The 25,031-nt window shown below is 24.8% G+C and overlaps 1 protein-coding gene across 1 annotated transcript; it reads right to left on the bottom strand.

Annotated features, from left to right (window-relative positions):
- Positions 1–49: 49 nt before the first annotated feature.
- Positions 50–24,854, bottom strand: LOC129981086 (exonuclease mut-7 homolog). The gene is made up of 17 exons (XM_056091736.1): positions 24,803–24,854; positions 24,226–24,718; positions 22,870–22,923; positions 20,563–20,773; positions 19,922–19,992; positions 19,735–19,773; positions 17,753–17,904; positions 16,478–16,637; positions 15,091–15,152; positions 14,085–14,221; positions 12,807–12,916; positions 10,770–10,935; positions 6,198–6,340; positions 4,184–4,345; positions 1,893–1,946; positions 1,654–1,785; positions 50–335 (listed from the first exon to the last, which is right to left on the bottom strand). The coding sequence occupies exons 1-17, from the start codon at positions 24,850–24,852 to the stop codon at positions 96–98; spliced, it is 2,436 nt and encodes an 811-aa protein (XP_055947711.1). The 5' UTR covers positions 24,853–24,854; the 3' UTR covers positions 50–95.
- Positions 24,855–25,031: the final 177 nt, after the last annotated feature.

The following is a 25,031-nucleotide window of genomic DNA, read 5'->3' as shown; positions in this document are numbered from 1 at the left end:
TTAATAAATGAATGTATATATAATATAAATTGACTTCAATACACTACCAAAACAATAAAAATTAATATTTATTTACACTATATATCAATGTTACATCATTGTACAGTTCCACACTTTGTACATAAAAATGCTTGAGGTTTCTCAGTATGAGAATAATTCATTTCAGGTTTAAATTTAATATTTATCCCTGATTCAATTAATTTGATTAACGTCCTTTGAAAATTATTGATTTCTTCAACAGAATTCAGTGCTGTAAAATCTTGATTTTTTATGCAGTCTTGTAGAAAATTTATATCTTTTGATGACAATTTAATACTCTCTTCACTGTTACATGCCTAAAAATTAATTGAAAATTATATTATTAGAATGATTTATGAAAACAAATATTCAACAAAACAAAATTAGTGCAAATTAAATATATATTGAATAATAATTTAAAAGAATACACTTATAATTTGAACATGTTCACTGACAAAATAAAATGTATGTAAAGATTTCCTGAAATCTTGCATTTTATTAAAATTCAGCTGGATTTAAATTATAATTTATAAAAGTATATAATCAAAATAAGAAAAGAATCAGCTGGGTGACAGAAGGGATAATTTGTTGAGTTTAAGATATTTAATAATGCTATTTTAAAGATACAAAAAATGCAGAGTCAAAATTGAAACTAAAGTTCCAAGAAAAAAGTAAAAAAAGCACAGTTTGTTATTGAAAAGAAAGTACTATGCATGAATCTCAGGTGTAATTAAAACAGATGGTTTGGGAAAAACAATGCTATTTCAAGAATTATAGAAAACAATTATGATTTGCAAAGATAGGGCATCCACTATGAATAAATTATTTTCTACTTCAGCCTATAAATTTCTAAATATAAGATAATCTACAGAAAAATTTTTCATAAAATTTAATCGAAGAGATTTATGTATATGGCAGCATAAAAATAAACAGAATTATTAACATAAATATTAAAATATGGTAAAAAATGTCGTTATTAAATAAATATAATATGCACATAATAAAACTTAAATTACCAAACATACTAATGACAATAATTAATTGAACACTTTATTTTTTATCTTTTACTAATTGACAAAAAGCTAATTAAGTAATACTTTTAAATTATTTTCGAATATAAGTAGGTTTGTACTGAAATCAAAACACACACACAAACACTGTGCATGCGTATGTGTGATTTTAAAAATTTATTCAAAAAATATTTTTTAAAAAAACATTTCACACACAATAATAAAATGTTTGTAGTTTTAGTTTGTAGATTTTTCCTTATTCATTAAAAATTAAAAGAGAAGCTTATTTAAACATAATATGAAACCGCTTATTTATAAAATTTAGAAAACATTAATCTAAACCACATAAAGAAAAAATATTTCATGAGAAAAAAATCTAAAAATTTTATTTAAATCATATTTTAAAATATTTTTTGAATAAAAAGGAAGTTGATCTTTTTACGTAATCTATTTAAAATATTGCAAGTGATTCTGATGCACTTTATTCAAACATCTATCCCCCCCCTTCCTTCATTACAAAAATTTGAATTGAAGCACATTTATTAATATTTTAATAGAAAGATTTTTTAAATCACTAAAATAATTTTAGTTCCAAGAAATGAAAAATAATAATAAAAGAACCTACTTCACATCGTGATAAAATCCTTTTTGCACTTAATTGAATATTAAATTTATGTAGGATGGAAGAAATAGGTTCAGGTTCTCCATATTTATTAAATGGCTTGAAGCAAAATGCATTTGGACGTAAATGTTCAATCTAGAAAATAATGTTAAAAATTATTACATTAGCATTCATTCAAGTATCAAGAAAATATTTAAATCATCAATACAAATATAAATAAGAAAAACAAATAAATAAATTACCCGACGAAAGAGAGTTACAGAGCATATAAGTATTCTATCTTCATCTTTAGAGATCTGCAAAATTAAATATTAGGAAATTTAAAGAAAATTCATGAATTATCTACAACTCAACTTTATAAAACCTACTTTTTAGTAATGATGTTTTATAAAAAAATACAATAAAAGGTTAATTTGAAAGCCACATTAACCTGCAAACTACTTAAATTTTGTTCATTAGTTGCAGATGAACAAAACATATATAATCCAAACTTAGAAGTGTTAAAAATTATGCATATCTTGAAATATGTTCTTACAAATACATTTTGAGCATTCAGCAAAGTATAACTTTACACTTGCAATATAATTTTTTCTTCAAATTATACAAAATTTTTTACTACTTAAATTCATTAAATTTATGTTAAAAAATATTCTAAATACATTTTTTATTGTCAAAGCCATTACAATCCAAATATTTGATGATTTGCAGCATATTTTTATAATATAATATTTTCTTTATTTGGTAAATTAATGTATTGAAATAGTTCCAAAGTTTATAAAATCATATCTACACAATCTTTATGAATATAGAAAACAACTTTTAACACAATAATGTTTATGGGCTATCAAATTACCTATAAATTTTAGCACAGTTGATGAAACAATAACTCCTCTATAGGGCAAACCATTAAACCTAAATCCACTTGGCTAGTAACTTTGCACTTGTTACTTTTTGGCTAGTAACTGCTCATTATGAAACATTCCTTTTTAGATTTTTTATTAAAAATTAAACAAAGTTTATACTATTTTTTATCAATAGCTTTAAAAGAAATCATAACATAAAAAAAAAAAACATTTTTACATGAATTTAAAATACAAAAAATAAGTTTTTTGCAGTAATTTTATTACCATATAAAATTTTCTAAATAAATTTTCATATATAATTTTCTGTATTTTAAATGCTTTTTTAAAAATACTACTTGGTATATTTTACAACAATACTTTTCATTAATATTGTAACTAATTCATACTTAAACATGTTGCAACAATAATAGATACAATTTTTGTGTGCATATAATAATGGCTATATAATTAAGAATAAAAATAAAAACCAAACAACCTAAAACTTGTTATACCATGATGTTTTGGTTCATGGGTTTCAAATCTAATCATAATTATTTTCCCATAAACACAGTAACAATATATTTTTAATATATTCTTTACATATGATTTCAGATTTAAAAAAAAAAAAAAAAAGAAGATTCTAAAACCATTTTATGATATTGTAATTTTTTTCCCCCTATTTGAATTTTAGTTATATGCTTATAAAGACTACATTCAATTCCATCATAATACTATGTAATTGCATCTCCAGTCTTTATTGTATGTATATTATATATATATGAACAAGATTAAATAAAATATTAAATAGTCTTAAAATGTTTCAAGTCAAAATTCAGCAATTAATACATTAAAATATGCAATTATAATTAAAAAAATTATTGTATAAATGCACTTAGAAAATTTTTAATTGATATAAAAAGACATAAATAAAAAAAAATGAAAAGCACACAAAACAGTTCAACAAAATTCATAAATGAAATTTTTTTAATAATTTTAAAGCTTTGGTATAATGCCCTTGAAAGCCATACAAATTGAAAACTATTAATTTAGCATATTATCTACCAGCTACGTTTTCATTTCACATATGGAATCTTAATCTGAGAGTCAATTATTATTTAAGACAGTCTGAATTTTGATTATGTGTGTGATTATTATGATGCATCTGCAGCTTTGAAATGAAAACTTAATATGGATAAAAAAAAGTGTTGAACCATATCATTATAATACAATAAAACAGAGATTTATGGAGTTGTTATTAATCTGCTATAGACAAACATTCTCTAAACTTTTTGGGTGGATTGGGAGTGGGAGGGGAGAGTAAAAAAATTCAATTTCCTCAGTATTCATTATTTTTTACAAAAGTGATACTACCTGAATTATTATGTCATTATATAAAAATTATAAATATTCTGTAAAAAAAGCAACTTTTTGAATACTTAAAAATTTCTGAAGGGGAAGGGAGGGTTGATAACAATCATAGCAATCGATCTTATATTTGCTACATGAAACATAATCAACATTTTCAGACAACATTGAATAAATCCAGGATAATACTTTTGACATTCTATGAGATCACTATTGCTACTTAGCGACAACTAGAAACTCTTAGAATTGAGGCATCTTGAAATAACTAATTTTTATCTTTCTCTTCAGTATTAAAGTTTATTTTAGTTAAAAAATTAATTACATACCCTTGCAGCAGTTTCAGGTGAATCAGATTTGTTAAGTATTACAACATCAGCTCCTAACTGCCTCAGTTGTTTGGCTTGGGATTCAAAAGCTGAATCTACAACTACTTTGAACTGATGTATTGGAATAGGTTTTCTAATCTGTATGTCTTTTTCAAACTTCATCTATTAAAGGAAAAATTTATTACATCAAATTACTTCATGCCATGTATTATTTTTATTTATACTTATTTACAACAAAAAGATAATAAAGGGAAATATAAGATTTACTCACATTTATCATTGACACATTTATTTTAAAAGAATTTTGTCATCAAAAAAATGTAACGGAATGTCTAACATAAAATCAAAGGAATTTAGAAATTATCCCTAATTAGGAAAACAACTTTGATTATCTCACTTTAATTTCATTCCTCTTGAAATGGCTAATTTTTTCATCCATATTTGCATGCTAAATTATTAAAAATCTATTTAAAGATGCATCTTTTTATTTTCTAAATAACAAATTTGAAACAAAAGTTTTAAATAAAAGTATAAGGCTTTTCTTATCTCTGCACATAAAAAAAAAAAAAAAAAAAAAAATTAAAAGGACAGAAATTAAATACAGCATGATTTTAATTTAAAATTAAGATTCAAATTTAAAACCAATTTTTCAGAACACAATCAATTACATTAAAATGGGATTTGACACAATAAATTAATATTAGTACTTAATACACACTCCCAAGATAATTACCTTGTTTGCTACACAGATATTTGTACTTTTATTTTTTTTAAAATTTCAATATATAAAAAAAATTATAAACATGAAATAAAAATTTCTGTAAAAAAAAATAACCATAAACAATATCTATGACTACTACAGTTAAAAAATGAACTTAGAATATATTCATAAAAAGGTACAAAAATTAAATACAAATAAAATTGTTTTATTTCTGTTAACTTCTTTTAGAAACTCCCAGAAGACTCCAACGCAGTAACAAAAAACATATATTATCCTTCACTCTTATCTTAGGAATCACTGACTTAAAATAAGATTTTAAAAATAACTTAATTTAACTTTAGATTTTTTTTATAATGAGCATGAACATGTAGAAGGAAATGTTTAAGTGTGAAAAAAAATGTTGAACTTAATAACATAAAAAGAAAACAGAAGGAAAAATATAGACATGAAAAAATAAGAAGTTTTAATTACTACAGTATAAATAATTCTGGAAAATTGTTATATAGATCATAAAATTTTAAAAGTGTTGGGGGAAATTGGAGATTTAATTTTAAGAAATTGCAAGTAAAATGGAAATTACATAATACTATTTATTTCAGAAACCTGCATCTATTGTTTTGGGATTATTTTATTCTGCATAGAGTTGATAAATAATTAGTTAGAAGAATGCTTTTTAAGAATTATTTACAAAACACACTTTTCTTCTTTTGCTATTCTTTTCTGGTATTCATTTTCAGTTACATTGAAATTTTCTTTCAGTTTAGCTGTTATTCAAAATTTTAATATTGTTTTTATATATTGCTTAAAAAATAAACAGTAATACCACATTTTATCTAAACCTTGTTTTGGTAAAATCAATGTTTATTGGAATATGCACAAGTAACCAAAACATTTCCATATCTGAAAACAGTCATTACATATCTGCACATTTTTAATAAATTCTATTGATAATTTACGTCTTTGGTCTTTTCTAAGGCTAAAAAATTAATATGCACACTTGCATTTAGTAAAATAAATGATGGAACATTTGTAATATGTATTTTTATATATAGGATTCCCCCCCCCCAGAAATTTTCAAGTTAAATGCGTTGAGGTTCGGCTATATTTATTTTCCCTACGGGAAATGTAGCAACAACACACAGATACAAAATCTGTCACAATAATCATATAAAAATCATGAAATTTTTTTTTCTTTAGCAGTATTTTTTAAGAGTTCCCAATTTAGTCAATGAAAACCTTCTTTACTGGCACTTATAAGAAAAAGAAATGAAATATATCAAAATAAAAACATACTCCTTTTATTCGTTTCTTTGGCTTCCACATACTAGCTGTCAAATACATTGAAACATTTACTAAATGGTCAAAATTCATATTTTTCTCAGCAGCGTTAAGCTTCAGTTTATCATACATCTGGACCAAACAAAGTGCATCTAAAGCTGTAAAAATATACCAGCATAAATATTAATTAATATTTTAAGTATATACATAAAATACAATAGTACTAGATCAGAAAATTGTTAAAAAATTTTAAAAAAATTCTTTCAAAAAGAGCAGGTGATAATACGGAAATGAAGTTTGCACTCATTAGAAAACAGGTTTTAAAATACTAAAAGAAATCATAGTTCAAACAGTCATTGATAGAAAAATAGCACAAATAAAATAGTATAAAATTAGAAAATTAGTAAAAATTCTAAAAATTCATTAAAAAAAGTGCAAATGATAATATGGAAATAAAATTTGCTCTTATTAGGGAAAAAAAAGGGGGTTCAATGTTAAAAAAAAATTATAGTTCAAACAACCATTGATAAAGAACATAGCAAAAATGCATCTTTTCAAGATATACAATTACATAAATGATGTAAAAAAATTGACTATTCCATTGATTATTTATTCAATCGAATAATTTATCATTATTATTATAACTAAACTATGAATTTGATTTCATCCAGGCTTCAAATTACTAGACAAATTTTATCTACAGAAGACCTAGTTTTGTTAATTAAGAAGTTTTCACAAGTGGAGCAGCAGAATAATAATGATACACTCAAAATAGTAAACAATATATTTAATGATACATGTATTATGAAAGAGGACATGATTTCTGCATGCCTTTCAACGCAAGGTACAAAATACCAATCCCTTTTACTAAATTTTCCACCTGTTGGCTTCTGCTAAATATACCATCTACTGATGTCTGATTATGGAGTAATACGATATAAAGAATTTTCAGTAATGTCCTTAACACTAGTGGAAGTGGATGAATTTATTTAATGAGAAATTACATTCATATTAAAAAAAAAACAATATGTGCACTGCGGTTTTACACATTTTAATTCACCTCCAATCTGTTTAAATCTGAGACAAAGGGTATGCCAAATATTTATTATTGTAACATATGTATCAATAAACATATTGCTACCCATTTTCAAAATATGTTTGTGATATTCTGCTTTTCTGTTTATGAAAACAACTTAGCTGACAAAGCTAGATTTGTAGCTGGCAACATCCATGCAAAAACTGTTTTATAACTACATGTGTAACTAAGTTATTAATAGTATTGAACTATTAATAACTTATAGTGCAGTAGAATAAATGACCAAGATGATAGCTAATTCTTATAACTCTCTTTCTATAATTCTGAAAGATGCAACTGTTTTATCACCCTCTATTCAATAACTGTTCACACATTTTTTTTTTTTTTTTTTTTTTGCTTATTACTATTTTTTAAAAAAAATGATTTTTAAATTTTTTTAATGTAAACTACATTTTAACATCATTAACCCTCTCGATTCCAGCGGGGCGATTTGAGAATTTACCCTATAACATCCACGTGGGTCGGTTTGGGGCGGCTGCTAGCCGTTTTAGGGTAGATGGGTATTAAAAGAGGACCTACTGAACACTCCAGGAGGTCCTCGTTATCTTCGACAATCGCGGCTTTTTCACAGTAGTTTCCCCTGTGCCTTAGGGCAGTAGGGGTCGAGGAGGAATTCACTAAATAGGTTGTTGGCGTACACTTTGTATTTTGAAAGGGTTTTAGTTTCTATTTTCACCTGTTGTTAGCTCAAAATTGGAAAGATTTTATGGCCATTTATAAAAGAAATTTTCCACTGAAGTTCTCTGGTAATGATGAATGATATATAAGGGTACTGACACGTTGTTTATTTTTCGGTCAAGCATCAGAAGCACTTTTAATTAGTAAGACTATTGTAACGATAAAAAGACAAACCATTGCATTGTCAATGTGGCCTATTCACATCGCAGTTTTCTCACAAAATGGGTAGCGACAGTTGTTACTATGGAAGGAAGTCGTTTTACACTTTAAGCATCTTATTCTGTCATCAAAGGACTGTCGGAAATTCTGAGGCCGTGTACAAACTACCTTTTTTAAAATAGAATTAAAAGACAAAAAAGATTGAGAGTATTCTTTATCGCCCTCTTCAAAGAGTGAGATAAGTTATATAAATACTGAGTTCCTTTTTAGAATGCCATTCTGAAAATTTCTCTTCAGTTGTGAATTGCTACTCTTTATTTTATGTACTGTGAATAGGTGTTTGGATTATCAGAGTAATTTTTCTATAGAAACGCTTATTATTTCTTCATTATGAGTAAAAGAAATCGTGAACACACTGAAGAAGAAATTTAAGCAACTTTACTTGATTCTGATGAAAGTGACAGTGATGTATCAGCGAAGATGATGGTTGGCCAAAAAATGATACTTTAGCTGATCTCTCGTTTATTCTAAGCAAAGAAGCACGAGATGAAACTAACGGGGGTCAGATGAACGAGAGAGATAGAGATGAGGAGTCAAAAAATGTTATATAATGTACATATTATCAAAAATTTGCAAATGATTCCCTTGTGTATAAATTTGTGGAAATTTAATATGAAGCTTTCGTTCAAAAATTTATCTTGTCTTAACAATACTACAGAAAACTTCACATAACATTTTAAAATCAGAAATTCAGCTTGAAAAATTCAACATGACAGTTCATACTAAAAAAGTAATATTTATGATTAATGTAATTTTAAATGTGTTAAATCTTCATATTTAATTTATGAAGAATGTAATGTTTTAGTAAAATGTTCAGGCTGAAAACTGAAGGAATATATTTTCGAAATATATTTCGCTGAGTAATTTTTCACCCGAACTTTATTTCATAAATTTTTGTATTACATTATTAAATGAAGTTTTCAAAATATGTTATCTCATCTATCGAAGCAATTCGATAGATGAGATATATAACGTTTGACGTAATATATTCCCTTGGTTAGAAAAGAAATTTAAATAGTTATATTTTAAAAGATTAGTAAAAATGAGTAGCAAATAAAGATATTTTTGGAATTTATATTTACCCTACATTCTTTTTCGATTATTTAATGTAAAAGCAAGAATGCGTAAGGTTTTGGGGGAAAAAATGTGAAAACTTCTTTAAAAATTTAATTAAAGCTCTAAAACTTTTCTCTTAGTATCACTATGGAAAATGCAAAATAATATTTTATATTTAAAAATTTAATAAAGATAATCGTTTATACTAAAAAAAAATGCTAAAGACAATAAAAAAAAATCTTAGCTGAATGTTGAAAGAACATATTATTTTCAAAACATCTTTCAAAAAGAGCAATAAAATTTTTTTTATCCAACGATTGTGTTTATTTCGGTATTAAATGAAGATTTAAAACATTATCTTGTTTATCACTGAAAAGCATTGACATCTATACTGTGTTAAAAAATGTACTAATTGCATTGATATATGTATAATGTTATGTTTTACATTGCTATGTAAAAAAGTTTTACATGGTAATATATGACATATTATTTAATTTTGGCAACAAAAAAATGTAAAAGCCTATTGAGAATTAAATGAAACATAAAGATGTTTTTGAAATTGCTAGTAAAGCCAGTTTTTTTTTTTTTAATGTTTTGGAAGCCTAACATAAAACTTACAAAAAAAAAAAAAAAAAACTATTTTCTGAATTATAGAATAAATTTCAAATTTTTGGTAAAAAAAAAAAAAATACCCCCAAAGATGATGAGCGAAACACTTCACACTAAAAAATATAAATACATTAGAATAAAACTCTTAAGCTGATGGAAAATGAATCTCGTTATCGAAAACCGCAAGGCAATTATTCAAGGTAGAGCGTCGACAGTTTTATTACTTCACAGTGCGGGGGGTAACTGCCCCTCAGCTAGGAAGAGTCCATGTCTTTCAGAGACACGCTGAAAAAGTCTGGATGTTAAAGGAAGTGCCACTTGAAAAGTGCTTGGATGTTAAAGAGTTAAAGAACCTTTGGGGAGGGGGGGGGGATTTCGGATAGCTTTGTACACATTTTTATTAGGATGAAAATATCTCAGCATGACTTCAAACTCAAATCATTAAATGAATTTAAAATATATAATTTTAAAGCCTTTGTGTTTAAACATTATTAATCTGAATTGAGAGAAGAAAGGAGAAGGTCAAATTCAACAATTTCTTTGAACGATATTTTTAAACTGAAAAAGATATATCATTAAATTAGCAAATTTAACTGCAAACATTTATACCATTCGATTCATAAAGAGAGGGTGTGTTCTTTTAATAAAATCATTTACAGTGAATAAAACGCAACAGACATATAATTTTTTTGAAAAATGTAATGTAATTCATCACTACTCTCTTTATACAACAAACATGGGGTTTAAAGTAATAAGACAATTTGACTGCTATGACTATAAGCACCTATTGATTCCTTCATCAATTTATGATTAAAACATCACTTTATAAAATCTACAAGTCAAAATATGTTAATTACAATCAGATTTAAATGTACTACATCAATAAAACTATATGCAATCATGCTCTGTAATAAATTTTCAATATTGACCTGCATATTCCAGCTGTGATTCTGCTAAAGGGCGTTTTTCCCAATCACACAAGCGCTCTTCTTTATTTAAAGGAAGACCAAGGATAAGCTCACACAATTTACTAAGTCCTATATTTTTCTTTTCCCTAGTTTCTTCATGTATCTCATCTGGATAAATATCTTGCAACTAGAGAGAGAAAAAACTATAATCAGAAGTAAAATATCTACAGATTATGAACTAAAAAATTATTTTAATGCAATGATTTATATTCTGAAACATCCAAGATATAAAAGATATTATTTTCTTTCTTTATATACTTATAAAAAATATTATTTTCTGTTATTCAGTAAAAATTAAAAATTTTATAATCTCCAGATATACTTTATCATTGAAAATTTCCTTTTTTATTTAATTTTAGTGCAACACAACTCAAAAAAGTTTATAGGTTATACTCCCTCAATGAACATGATATTAAAAATGTTTTAAAATAAATATATTTCAATTTATTTAAAAAGAAGTACTGTAATGATTTGATCGAAAAATATGTGTAAAATAAATTATATTATGAACATGTATATGCATTAAACTGACTGAATCAATAATTTCAAAATTAAATAATGAAGGATTAAATGCTTTTAACTAATCAACATATTAAAATATGGTGATTATACTGCTATTATTGGTTTTTTATTTTATTGCAAGTAATTTATTCTCAATTAATGTTACTATTTACAAAATTGATAAATAAATCTTATTTCAAATAAATAATTTGGTCACCAGTAAAGATATGCAGCCAAAATTTAACTAAGAGCTGATTCATGTGACTGCAATGAGCTATTACACATATTTTATATATATAACAACAATATATATGAATTTGCCAAATCAAGTTTTATCTAACTTTTTTTCTACGTTTCATACAAAATTTCTTATTTAGTAAAATTAATTAACTAAAAAATGAAATAAATACCAATGAATTTATCATTTGTATAGAACAGAATGTAATTTTCAATGCAATGGAAAATAGAAATTGCCAAACTTATGACTTATCTTATTACAATAGGTAGGGTTCAAAAAATTGCTAAGTTTATTTTAATTAAAAAATTTTGTGATTTTATAAATGTGTGGTGGTAACATCATAAGCCAGATAACAACTTCCGGAGAAGAGTGTACACTTTTGTCTAGTGGCTTTGTTACTCGGCTATGAACCCTAACGTTGCGAGTTCGAACCTTAACCTGTACATTGGTGACCCTGGTTCTGAACAACCGCATCCTTCATTCAGCTGTCGTGGCTCCATCTACCGGCAGCAACCACTCACACACGCTCGCCGTCGCCCGCCATAACTTGGCGCGATTACAACGTTCGTCGCTCGCCATAACGCCACGCCTGGCACGATAATCATGTTCGTCACTCGCCATAACTGGCACGATAAACTCTACCAACTCACTGGTGGGGGACTATTGTGGTGGTAACATCATAAGCCAGATAACAACTTCCGGAGAAGAGTGTACACTTTTGTCTAGTAGCTGTGTTACTCGACTATGAACCCTAACGTTGCGAGTTCGAACCTCAACCTGCACAAATGTTTAAAACACTGGCTTAAGACATGTTTTCAATGAGTGAAAATTTGGTATTTCTCAATCTTTAAAAAATATATAGGAAAAGATATACATCTAATATAAATTTCATAATTAATATATAAACAATATACTTTAAAAAATTATATATAAAATACATCCTTTATACTTAAATCAATCACACCACTTAAACAGGATTTTCAAAATTATCAATTTTAATATTTCTACTACACAAAAGCTCTGAGTTTTTTCTTTCAATATATCTAACAATTCTTTTTTTTTTTTTAATAGCAACTGAATGTTTTAAAATTATTTATATATAGTCATCAAATTAAAATCAATAACAGTGCATTCTTTATGAAAACAAGGTTCAAAAGTATTCTTTCATTAACACTGAGATAATATAATCAACATATAGATTAGGTTTTAAGAACTAACATTGCTCTGTCATAAAATAAATTTCTCAAGCATATACTCACCTTATTATAGAACACTGACATATCTAAAATATGGGTAAACCCTATCTTCTTTCCTTTAGTTCCTTTGCTATCTTCAATAATCATTTGAACGTCATTCATTATTCCACAACCTTCAAAGATGATAAATGTTTAAGCACATAATCATACCATATTTTCCACTAATATTATTTTTTTAAAGAAACATGCAAGGCACTACAAAATTATTTATAAATTTTAACAATAGAAATACTGTGGCAAAAGCAAGTCAGATTTAACATGAATGGAAAGCATCTTGAAACATTTTATACACTCAGAGTAAAGATTCTATTTCTACCAAGTTTACATACAGCAACATTAGTATTTCTTTACAAAATTTTTATTTCCTTTTGTAACTCATAAAAAGTCATTCACCAACCTCAATTTTTTTTTCATGATAGAGGTATTGTTAAATTATTTAAATCATTATTTTTATCATTTATTTATGAACAATTTAAATATAATGTTGAAATTTTGTTCATCGTCTTATTAATCAGTGGAGAATATTTTACTCATTGGAAGTTTTTGTGCAAAAAGGAATGCATAAAAATTAAAATTTAATATTTCTAAAAGAATTTATTCCAAAGAATCTTTAACATGTTTCATAAAATTCTATCCCCTTATTATCCAATTAAATCCATTTAATTCAATAGATATGTCTACAACATTTAAGAGATTTCAGTAAAAGTCAATAAATGTTGCTACCTTGTGTCAAAACACAATGAAATTCTTCACTGGATTTGAAATTCTCTCAATAAGATTCATCAATCCATTTAGCCCCCAAAAAAGGAGATCAAAATTTAGATGAATTGACTTCGTTGAAAATGACTTGAAAATTATTCAGGTGACAACTTGGAAAACATTAGACAAGAGTAGGACAAAATGGAATGGAATTCTAAAGGAAATCCAGAGCCCTCCTGGGGATATGGCACCAGTGAAGAAGAGTTTATCAATATAAATTATGATAATATGATCAAAATTAAGATAAAAAAAAGAAGATAAAGATTTGGTAATAAGATCTATAAATTTCTTTTCACAACTTATATAAATCTTTATTAATTTTAAATTTCTATATTTCTACTCATGCATTTCAAAAATTCCTCCCTTGCCAAACATAATTATGTAATGAAACAAGAAAAATTGTAAATCAATAAAATTACAAGAAATTAAAATATAAAATATTTTGCTATATTCATAATAGTTTTTCAATAAACTTTCTAAATACTTTTTCCCCCTCTCTCTCAAAAAAAAGAATACACTAACCTAATTTTATGATGTTAGAATTTCCAAATAAATTTTTCATAAAACCATCCCAATGTTCTGGGGCCAAACAATCTCTTAAATATACCATATCTAAAATATAAACCTTATCACGCACAGCTATCTGCATTAATGCCAATCTGCAAAATAAAAAGAAAACTAATACATCACAAATTACAGAAATCAGATTCAAAATATTATATATCATAATAAAATATAATTTTTCAATACAGAAAAAATGATACTTATTATAAAACTAGGCTCAAAGAGAAAAATTAAAATTTTATTTTGGAGACCTTTTTATCATAAAGAAAAACATTTTATATTCAGCTAAATTTGACAAAAAAGTGTTTCAAAAATTCTTTGTATAAATGAAAATTATTCAAAATATTACACACATAAAATGTATATACTTGATAATCATAATTAAAATATAGGCATTTAGAGCTCAACTACATGAGAGTACTGGGACAAAAGTAATGCCTTTGAATAAGGTGAATCAAGGTCTAAATAGTATGCATACAAAATGGCAATGTCTCTAGTCTAGTCATTTTTTATAGATGAGATATAACTACCTATACTTCAATTTATGATAATCTCATATATAAAAAATCTATACATAATATACAAATTCATATTGAATAAATTAAGAGATATAAATGCAATATAATTAAGAGATGTAATTGAAATCATATGGTAATATAATCTTCAAATGTTTGACTTTTATGCTATTAAAAACTATAAAACATTCAAAAATAAAAATTTCTAATTAATATAGATTATTTTTTTAATATTTAAATTTTTATTTAAAAAATAAGGGTAGCATTTATAAGAGAAACACTATAAATGTAGCATTCTACAGAATGCAAAAATCAATATGACAAAATCAAAATTTCTTACAAAAAACAGAAGAGAATTTTAATGTATATGATTAAAACAAAAAGTTTGCTTTGAGCAAATCAATACTCTTAAGGATATAGTGAAAATCAAAATCAAATGAATATATTACCTTTCCGCTGAGAGACCAAAATGAGGCTTCCATTCTGTATCTATGCCAACTATATCATAATTCTACAAAAAGGAATAAGAAGAATTAATTTATATTTCAAAAAAAGAGTAATTAATTTATATGTTTTGAGAAACTTCAATAAACACCATAAATTTGTAATTCCTGACTCATATCTAAAGAATAAAATAACTTTGTAATAACTTTTAGATTATAAATTTAATATTATTAAAAATTAGAGAAAAAATAATTTCTAAAAAGAAATAATTTATCTCTTTTTTAAATTAAAAAAATATAAAATGTTCAAATAGCTTTGGAAAAAGAGAAGTTTATTTGGCATATATATATATATATATATATATATATATATATATATATATATAAATACAACAAAAAGTAGAAACATATTTAAGAACATCAAAAACTCCTCAATAAATTTTCTAAACAAAAAATAGCTCTGTTATATAAAATGAATTTTAACAGTGAGCAGAATGCACTCTAAAATGTACAAAAAATTGCATATGTAACATAATTAGCTCTCAATAGGTACATAAAATATATAAGTAATACAAATCCTTTCAATAATAAAAATAATGTTGTCAGGTTGATTAGTATTACTAGTATGTAAATGTTGGTTGCCATGTGGTTCATTCACCTACTATCTAATAAAATTATTCCTTTTTTACTAAGGTTAAGAGACAGCAAAAAGAGAATATTTAATTAGATAGATGATAAAAATCAAAGGTGAAAAGCATGACAGCAAATGTGCTAAGTATAGTTAATAATTAATGTTATGCAAATTATTCTGTATAATAATTTATTAAAAACAATCAAACACAAATTAAACATAAATCTACCATTAACTACCTTTTGATTTAAAAATTATATAATTATGAGAAAGCCCAACATAATACTTTGGTTACAAGAAATTGCACTATTTTTTATGTATTATTTGTCTGTACTGATAAAAGTTTATTTAATTAATACAAGTTTTCAATTATTGATAATTGGATGAAGAATCTTTATATAAAATCTTTTTCTCTCATGGGCAAATTATTTAATAAAAAATATTTTGCTAGCAATCCATTAAAATAACTTGAAAACAAAAAATAAGCTTTTTTTTTTTCTATTCAGATAAATGAAATAACATAAATCAAATATGCATAAATGAGTATCTACTTTTTATTAGAAAAATTAATTAGCCATTGTATTTTCTTTTATTTGAAAAATATATATTCAAATAAACTTTACAACATTAAAAACCTTTTAAATGTTAATTATTTTCAACATAAAGTCATTAATTCAAGAATACCAATTCAAATTCTCAATAAGACTATTTAATTCACGTGCAAATTATTCATAGAATTAAACATTAAAAATATCGAATTACCAAAATTTCATTCAGGAAATCAGTAAATTTTGATGCATTATCAATATATTTGATATCAGAGGCAGATAAATTAAACATCAAATGCTCAGATTTATCTTCAACTTCAAAATCTCCTTTAGATAAATCTTCGAGATCATCTTTATCAGCTATGTTCTCAAGACTGAAAAGGAAATTAAATGGTTTACAAAAATAATATAGGTATTCATATGAATATAGGACAATATACTTTATAATAATAACAATACTTTTGATAGATTTGAAAAAAGAAAAGAAATCATTTCAGAAAAAACAATCAGATGTATTATAAAAATATTAAAAACTATTATTTTTCTTCATAACAAATTTTAACAGGCACTTGCTATATACTATAAAAATATTAAGAACAATTATTTTTCTTCATACTTCTTCATAATAAATTTTAATAGACACTTGCTATGTAATAATACAAAAAGGAGTTCAATTTCATTAGAATGGAATTCCATTTTGAAGGCACACAAAGGTAACTTAGCAACTTGTCTTGAACTACAATTAGATGACAATAATATACATGTTGGCTAACCATTTTCCAAACATTCATAACACATCAAAAAGAGAATGCTTTATGAAAGATATAATATATGCCAAGTCACCATAGACAATGAAATTTCACATCATTTCCCCAGTGATACATAAATGATAGTTGAACAACTACTTAAAAATAATATTTAAGATTGTTCCAAAACAAAAAGGTATAACAAATGACCTAATTTAATAACTTTATGCATCAAAATCTGCAAATTCTATAATAGGAAAATGTAACTGCTGGAATTTAGTACATGCTAGTAATAATAAAAACAAAAATTAAAGCTTGGTGACAGCTGCTGTAGAGTACACAAAAGAATAAATAATTTTTGTCCATTTTAATAATTTATCATTTTGCAAGCCTATATGTAAAAAATTTACGTACAATTTTTTATTGCATTGCCTTTATATCAAATAATGCATACATATCAAATAAGGCTATAAAACTCTAAAAATGTTTAAATGAAAAAATAAATCCCAAAATAAAACGTTTAGTTTGTATTAAATTAATAAAACATCTACCACCAGCCATCTGCATTTAAATATTCTCTGGAATTATGAATAAATTGATATGTATGATAACCTATAAAGATTTGTTTATACTGCCTTCTTGATTTCTTAGGTTTTTAGAAATAAAATATTTCAACTGTGTAAGCAAATTTAGAAATTTAACATAAATTAACTAAATTATTACATTGCTGTGAAAAGACTTACTCTGTTTCTTCTTCTGTCAGATTTAACTTGGTGACATCAAAATCATTCATATTTAACTTTTTCACCATTTTCAAAGCTGTTTCCTTATCATTTTGCTGCATAAGTTTGTAAATCAGATGCTCCTTTAAACTTGCACTCTCACCGATTATAGTCTGAAATTATTAAGTTTATTTTTGTTTTAAAAAATCCTTTGTTAATGCATGCTAAAAGAAAAAAGAAGGTATCATTATATAATGGAAAAGGGGAGGGCTATATTTTTTTAAGTAAAATATGTTTTCCCTCAAACTGTTTATAATGTAAAACTGAATAACTTTGTTTTTATAAATCTATGTTTCCAAAAACTTGAATATAATAGCTTAAATATACAAGTATGTATAGGTTTAAATTACTTTAATATAAAATTTGAGCATTTTAGTCATTAAAAAAATTCACATGAAACTAATTTCCCTCTGGTAAAAGAAGCAAAAGATGAAACAGAACTTTAACTTACTTTCAAGCAGCCATTTTAAAATTACTTTTTTTATGTGTGATTTCATGTGAACAAAAAAAGAAAATAATATTTCTTAGATGGAGAGCTATTTGACATTTTATTTTTAAGGTAAGAAATGAATATATTTGGTATTCCAATTTAGTCTCACATTCAATCTAATTATTAAAAACTTTCAACAAGCAATTTTTTTCTCCTTTTCTATTTTTAGCCAGTGTCAAAAGTTGGAGTTTGCATAAATCTCAATCATATTATTCTTACTTTTATTCATCAAATAAACTCAATTAAAAATAGGCTCTTTATTCACTTGGTAACTTATTTCAGCAGTTAAAATTTTCTGCAACTTAAAATGCCTCAATTAAGAAAAATCAGTAAGCCATTAAAAAATGTTAAATTTATAGAAATTTAGCTAAATATACTTATTAGAAAAATTTCAATGATTGGATACATGACTGTATCCAATCATTGACTGTACATACATCAAAGTACCCATTCATGAAGTCATGTACATACTAGGATATACGACTTCATGAATTATATTTGTTTCAGATTGCTAAAGAACTGACAGATGTATAAGCAATTCCAGGTTTAAAATATATGTGTTTGCTTCTATGCTCATCTAATCAAAGCATCTCTGATGAAAGCTGCTTTTATTTATATATTTTTTAACCCATTAAGGCCCAAAATAGTTTAAAGCTTAGATTCCGGTAAATTTCTATTAGATTGTGTTAGAAACACCAAAGTTAAAAAAAATATATATATGACATAAAATAGAATTAAGAAATTAAAAATTAATTAAGAATTTCCAAAAGACTTTATAGCTTTTTTATTTACTTATTTAAAAAAATTACTGAAAAAATCAGAAAAAAAGCTATTTAAAAAAATCTAAATAAATATTCAAAAGATTTTCAAAATTATTAAAACACCAAAAAATAAATTTACTTCAAATTTCTTCTATAACATCAAAAGAATAAAAAATTAAATTCAGTAAAAAGGAAATTTTTATGCACCAAAATAAAATTTTACAAGCAAACATAAGCTGAATAAAAAAAGGTATAACTTTCAATTTTCACATGATTAAAACAAATTTTAACATGGGAACACTTGTGTGCTTTTATATACCATTTGAAAAAGATATTCATACATGAATTTCAGTAAAATCATGTACATGTTTAAACTACATTTAATGTTACCACAAAAACAGTTTATATTAAGTTACTTAAATTATCATTCACTGTAAGAAAATTAAAATTTTTGTGAAATTCTAATAAAAAATGCATTAACTGCATACCATTGACAATTTTTTAGCTTAACCTGACATAATTGTAGAAGAGAGTCAAAAGACTAACATAATATTTTTGATGAATAATTGTTGATTGCAATTAATCCGATATCTCTGGCAATTTGTTTAGTGATTAATCACTGACATGCAGTCAAGGCACAAGTATCAAATAAAGTTATAGATAACAGTAATTTATTTAGAAAATTAACATACCATCACCATGTCTTCCCAAACATTCTCAGATACAGATTGCTAAAATGCAAATATAAAATGTCAAACAATTTTTGTGGATAATTTTTTATTATTATTTTTATTTTTCAAAGAAAATTTAACAAAATATTTCACTGTTTGCTCCTCTGTGCTGCTTTACACAGCAGAAAAGTTATAAAATATTACTTACTTCAGCTCTCCTTTTTATTAATACATTAATAGCAGCTCTACTCCTCACGTGATGAAAGTTTGGACATAGTTCTGTAAAAAAAAAAAAAAACTGATTTAATAAAATCTAATCATAAGTAAAATGAATAATAGATTTTTGTCAATGAAATCAGACTACAATTTAGTTTTAAGACTTTTGAAAGAAGAACAAAGAAATTGTAATAAAACTGTACTTCAAAAAGAAGAGAAAAAAAAAAGAAAAAATGAAAACAACACATAATTCCATTCCTTTAAGCAATTACTTGACTTTAAATTCACTAAGAAGGCTACAAATCATTAAGATTTTTAAATTTCTGAAAGAAAGAACAAAAAAGAAGCAATACTGATATAAATGGCAGTATTCTACTTCTTTATAAATTCACAAAATTAACTGAAAAATCTTCGATAAAAAAATAACCTATGAAGCAAAATATTTCAATTAATATATTAATCCAATTACAATTTCAACAATTCTATATACTAACATAGAACTGTTAATCTAACTAACTATTATAGAATTTATAATGAAATCAAAACAATACAATGTTGATTATTTTAATTATATTAGTAATATTTAGAATGATATCCGGCAAAATAATGAAACTAAAAAGATAGGAAACTAACCAGTTGGTATTTTAAACCATTTAACCCATTTATTTAAAATTTTGATTATTCTCTTAGAATTTATTGAAAATTTAGTAGTCCTCGAGACATTGTCTTCAGATATCAACAAAGAGTCCAACTTCTTTGCAATGTTTAGTTGTAAATGTGGATGTTTCTGAATGCACTGCTTAACAGGGAATAATTTTCCTTCCAAAAGAATAGGAAAAAGGACCTATTAAGTAAAAAAATAAAAAAATACATTTATAAGACTAAATAAACAAAATAAATGAATTCATCAAAAGTTACAAAAACACACTTTTATAGGACAGAAAAATCAATTTAATAAAACAATGGGTACCAAGTAAATTTGATAAAGTCAGAGATACTGAAAACAGTACTAGAAAGAAATTAAGCCACAAGAAAAACAAGAAAAGTATTTTTTCTAGAATTTTAATGTATATTAAAATACTTAACATACTTTAAAAATTAAAATTCATTAGATGGAAATTCTAACTCATTAAAAGGTATTTCTATCTATATTTCAAGTTTTGTTGTACTGTTTGATAATATTATATAGTTAATATTTTTGATGGAGTAAAAAAAATCTACTTTTAAATTATTTATAAAAATATGATTTAAAAACGTTTTTTCATTTTTATTATTATTCTGCTTATTAGTGTTCAATATATTATATGATTCATTATTATAAATATTACAGAGTCTCAAAATTATTTTTTTTTCCCTCATATACACAATTGAATGGCAATCTCACATAGAATCAATAATTAAAAATAATCAGTTATATTGTAATAAAGTTCTGAAAATTCTAATGTATTCAATTGTCATTAGAATACACAAATTGAAAAAAAAAAAAAAATTAGAACATCAGGAAATAAATGAAAAATTAATTACAATATTTCATATTGAAAAGCATGAAACATGTAAAGTGCAATAAAAATGAATTAAAATGATAAAATATGGATATTAAATATTAACCCAAATAAATATATTTGATGAAATAAAAGCAAGTAGGACTAAAGCATTTATGATGCAGTATCATATATGAAATTTATTTTTGCCTTCTGAATAGCAATCGAAATTTTTTATTTATTTATGAGCAATTTTATAGGAAGTTAAGTTTCATTGAAGCAAGTGCATAAGGAACTAAAACTCATAATGATGGAACAAGATATATGAAAGAGAGAAAATATTACAATTTCTGAGATCTTTTGTAATTAAAAAAAATATCAAATAAATTTTTAATATTTCTTTCTCTTAGATGGGTAAAAAAAATTAAAGATCGAAAATTCTTTTTAAACGCATATATGGTACAGAAAGAATATTGTGAAATAACCTGTGTCAGCTTCCTTGCAATTGTTTAATTGATATTTAAATTGTGTTGTGAAGAATTTTACTTTTTTAAATAGTCAAAATGGAAATATTTATACAATTTTTAATTAGCATTTGTAATTTTGTGATCTGGAATGGAAGATGGCAAATAAAAGCAAATTAGTAATTAAATACATATCAAAAATCAAATAACCATACTCATTGTAGAGTTTCCTAAAATAGTTGAACCTATCTATCTAAAATACGTAAATGAAGGATGGTAAAAAAAATATTTTTTTAGCTATTATAAGAAAAGGATTAGTAGCATACACAAACAAATATAGAATGAATTTGAATAAATTCTTAGAACAGATCAAATATTCTAAAACATATAAATTGTATAAAAGAATATACAGTGAGAAACATTGTGTCTATGTATTAGAATGTGTTGTTAATTCTGATTTGTAATGGGTAAAACAGACCATCATCTCTATCAAATACAATGGAAAAGTAGGGTGGTATTATAAGTACTAATAAAATAGTAAAATCATTGGATATGTATTGTAAATAGAATGAATAATAGAATTCCAATGGTATTTCAAAATAAACGTACACCCTATTTGTGCATCAAACAATGACTAAATTTTTGTAGTAGGCCAACTGAAGTATTAAAATAAGCAGATGTATAAGTAAAAAGGTTTTTGATTCCTATGAGGCACATTAATGATGATATGCTGATTAACAATCATATTGCCAATGTCAAAATGTATTATCCTTACATGAATTTAGTACATAAGATGATCAAAATTTAGTATATTTTGTAAAATTCACTGTTCTTTTATTATTATCAGTAGCAGTTTGAACATTCAGCTTTTACTGCATGTTTTCATGATAGGACAAGTTACTCCTTGTGGGTAATGTAAAACATTTGGGTAAATGGAATACCCTTCTGTAAACAAAAACATTTAGAATTACTAGGGATCTTATTGTGACACATACCTTTTCAACATCATATTCGTGCTGTAAGTTTAAAGTTCCAATACAATAAGCTGCCTAAAAAATTAAGATATATGAAAATACAAACATAAGATATTGTGTAATACAGAATTTAATATATTTCAACTCAAAAGACTTTCTTATTAATATATATATATCTTAATACATAAATATCTTATATTATTTCATTACATACTTTATATTATAAGTCTGTTTTTATGTGTGTATATATTAACATATACTAATCTTAATTTTAACAAACAAAACTCCTAACCATTCAATAATAAACATTTTATTTCAGCTGTGAACAATTTTAAGATACTAATCTACCCTTGTGATATTCATTATATATATGCCCATATATATATATATATATTGATGCATTCAAATAAATTAAATTTTTTAAACTCCAAAAAATTGCTCAAGTATAAAGTTAAAATCGGCTGCATTAATGAATATGTAAACTCGATCTATATAACATATATAATCTTGTGAGTAAATCGGTATTAAATTGAAGTTCTCAATACTGTCAAGAATATTGAGAATATTAGTCTAAAAGCACTTTATAATCAAATTTTTAAAAAAACCATGCAATATAATAGCAGCTTATAATGACTTTTTTTCATCAAAAAACATACAATAATGTTCCAATGTATGCAAAAAGCACATTTATATGACTTTTATTTTATGCAGCAAGTTCAAATCAGTTTCCTCTTTTCTACACAAAAGGTAGAATTCTGTATTCTATTTATTACTCATTCATTTACAAACTATTTTTTTAACCACAAATTTTTAAAAATTCAGTTACATCTAATATTAAAAGACTAAAAATTCTTTTATATGTCACCAAATAATATAGCAACTATTCTAGTGAAAAAGAAAAAAAAGACTCATTTTTCTTAAACATTTAAGTATACAAATAAAAATAAATAAATAAATAAAAAGCATCTAAAATTTTATGTCTCCAATTTATCCTCAAACTACAAACAAAGATTTAAAATGTTCATTGTCCTCTTCAAATATAGCTGAAACTTTAACAATGCCTACTGATGAAAAAAATTATACAAAAAATTGCATACCAGCACAAAAGTTCTATTTAAACAAAATAAACAGGAAGTTCAATTACTACTATAACAAGATTAATACTAACTATATTATTGCAATACAAGCATATAATTAAAAATAAAGTATTTTAGCCAATTAGCCAATAAAGTATGTTTACTCAATATCTTCAAAAATATTTTAGCTGAATTTAGCACAATATTGAACTTTCATTCACATCCACAAAAGATTACTTTTTCCTAAACATGTTTAAATTTTTTTAGATTAAAATAAGAAAGAAAAAAAAAACATGCTCACTTCAACTAATTTTTGTTTCATAAGAAGACTGTCTACTAATTCTTTGAATTTATGATTTGTTTCATTTATTTTAAATATTTTACACACTTCTTGTATAAGATCATAATTACTATAAATCAGAACAGACTTCAATGCTTCAATCTTCTCTTCTAATGATGGATTGAACTCTACACCACCCTTTATAATAGCATCATTTAAAGTTGCCAGCAAAGAGTATATCAACTCGTGGTGGCATCTTGTTTTGTCACAAGCAGCACGTAATAAGTCAACAGAATCTGAAGTCGATCCTTCTACTTTCGAAAAATATTTATAAATAAGGCTTTTGAAATGTTTTCCATTTCTTTGCTTTCTCCATGAAAATTCTAAATTATTAATTTCCTGGATCACATGTAACGAAAACTTCTTTTCTTGAATGATTTCATCTGTTTTGGTAGAAGATGACACTGTATAACCATGGTTTGAAGGTGCGAAATGCAGACAAGGGATTGCAACTCTGGAAACAAATGAAGCATATCAATAAAATAAACAAACGCAGATTTTTTATAAAATTACTAAACAAATATTTAAATTTAATTACCTATTACAAGGTGTAAGAGCACGCCGCAACAACCGACAATAACAAAACATTTTGTAAATAATGTGTTGAGTTGAATGTAAATAAAGGGATTTAAAAATTTCAATCCTATAATCAATGTAGTGATATAATTTTAAAAGTACAGGATATTAAAATTATATTGCTAAATATTTTATCTCAAATATTAAAAACTATTTATGCATGTTTTTGATTTTTTATTAATTTTTTAAAA

The sequence above is a fragment of the Argiope bruennichi genome, chromosome 8 (assembly GCF_947563725.1).
Source record: "Argiope bruennichi chromosome 8, qqArgBrue1.1, whole genome shotgun sequence".
NCBI classification, from domain to species: domain Eukaryota; kingdom Metazoa; phylum Arthropoda; class Arachnida; order Araneae; family Araneidae; genus Argiope; species Argiope bruennichi.
This window is presented reverse-complemented; position numbering and strand designations above follow the sequence as displayed.

Coding starts and splice junctions, on each gene's coding strand:
- LOC129981086 (XM_056091736.1), bottom strand. CDS start 24,852: ATGTTTTGTTATTGTCGGTTGTTGCGGCGTGCTCTTACACCTTGTAAT. Junction 12,917..14,084: donor TTCTAACATCATAAAATTAG/GTTAGTGTATTC, acceptor TCATCTTTGAAG/GTTGTGGAATAATGAATGAC. Junction 1,947..4,183: donor CACCTGAAACTGCTGCAAGG/GTATGTAATTAA, acceptor TTAATTTTGCAG/ATCTCTAAAGATGAAGATAG.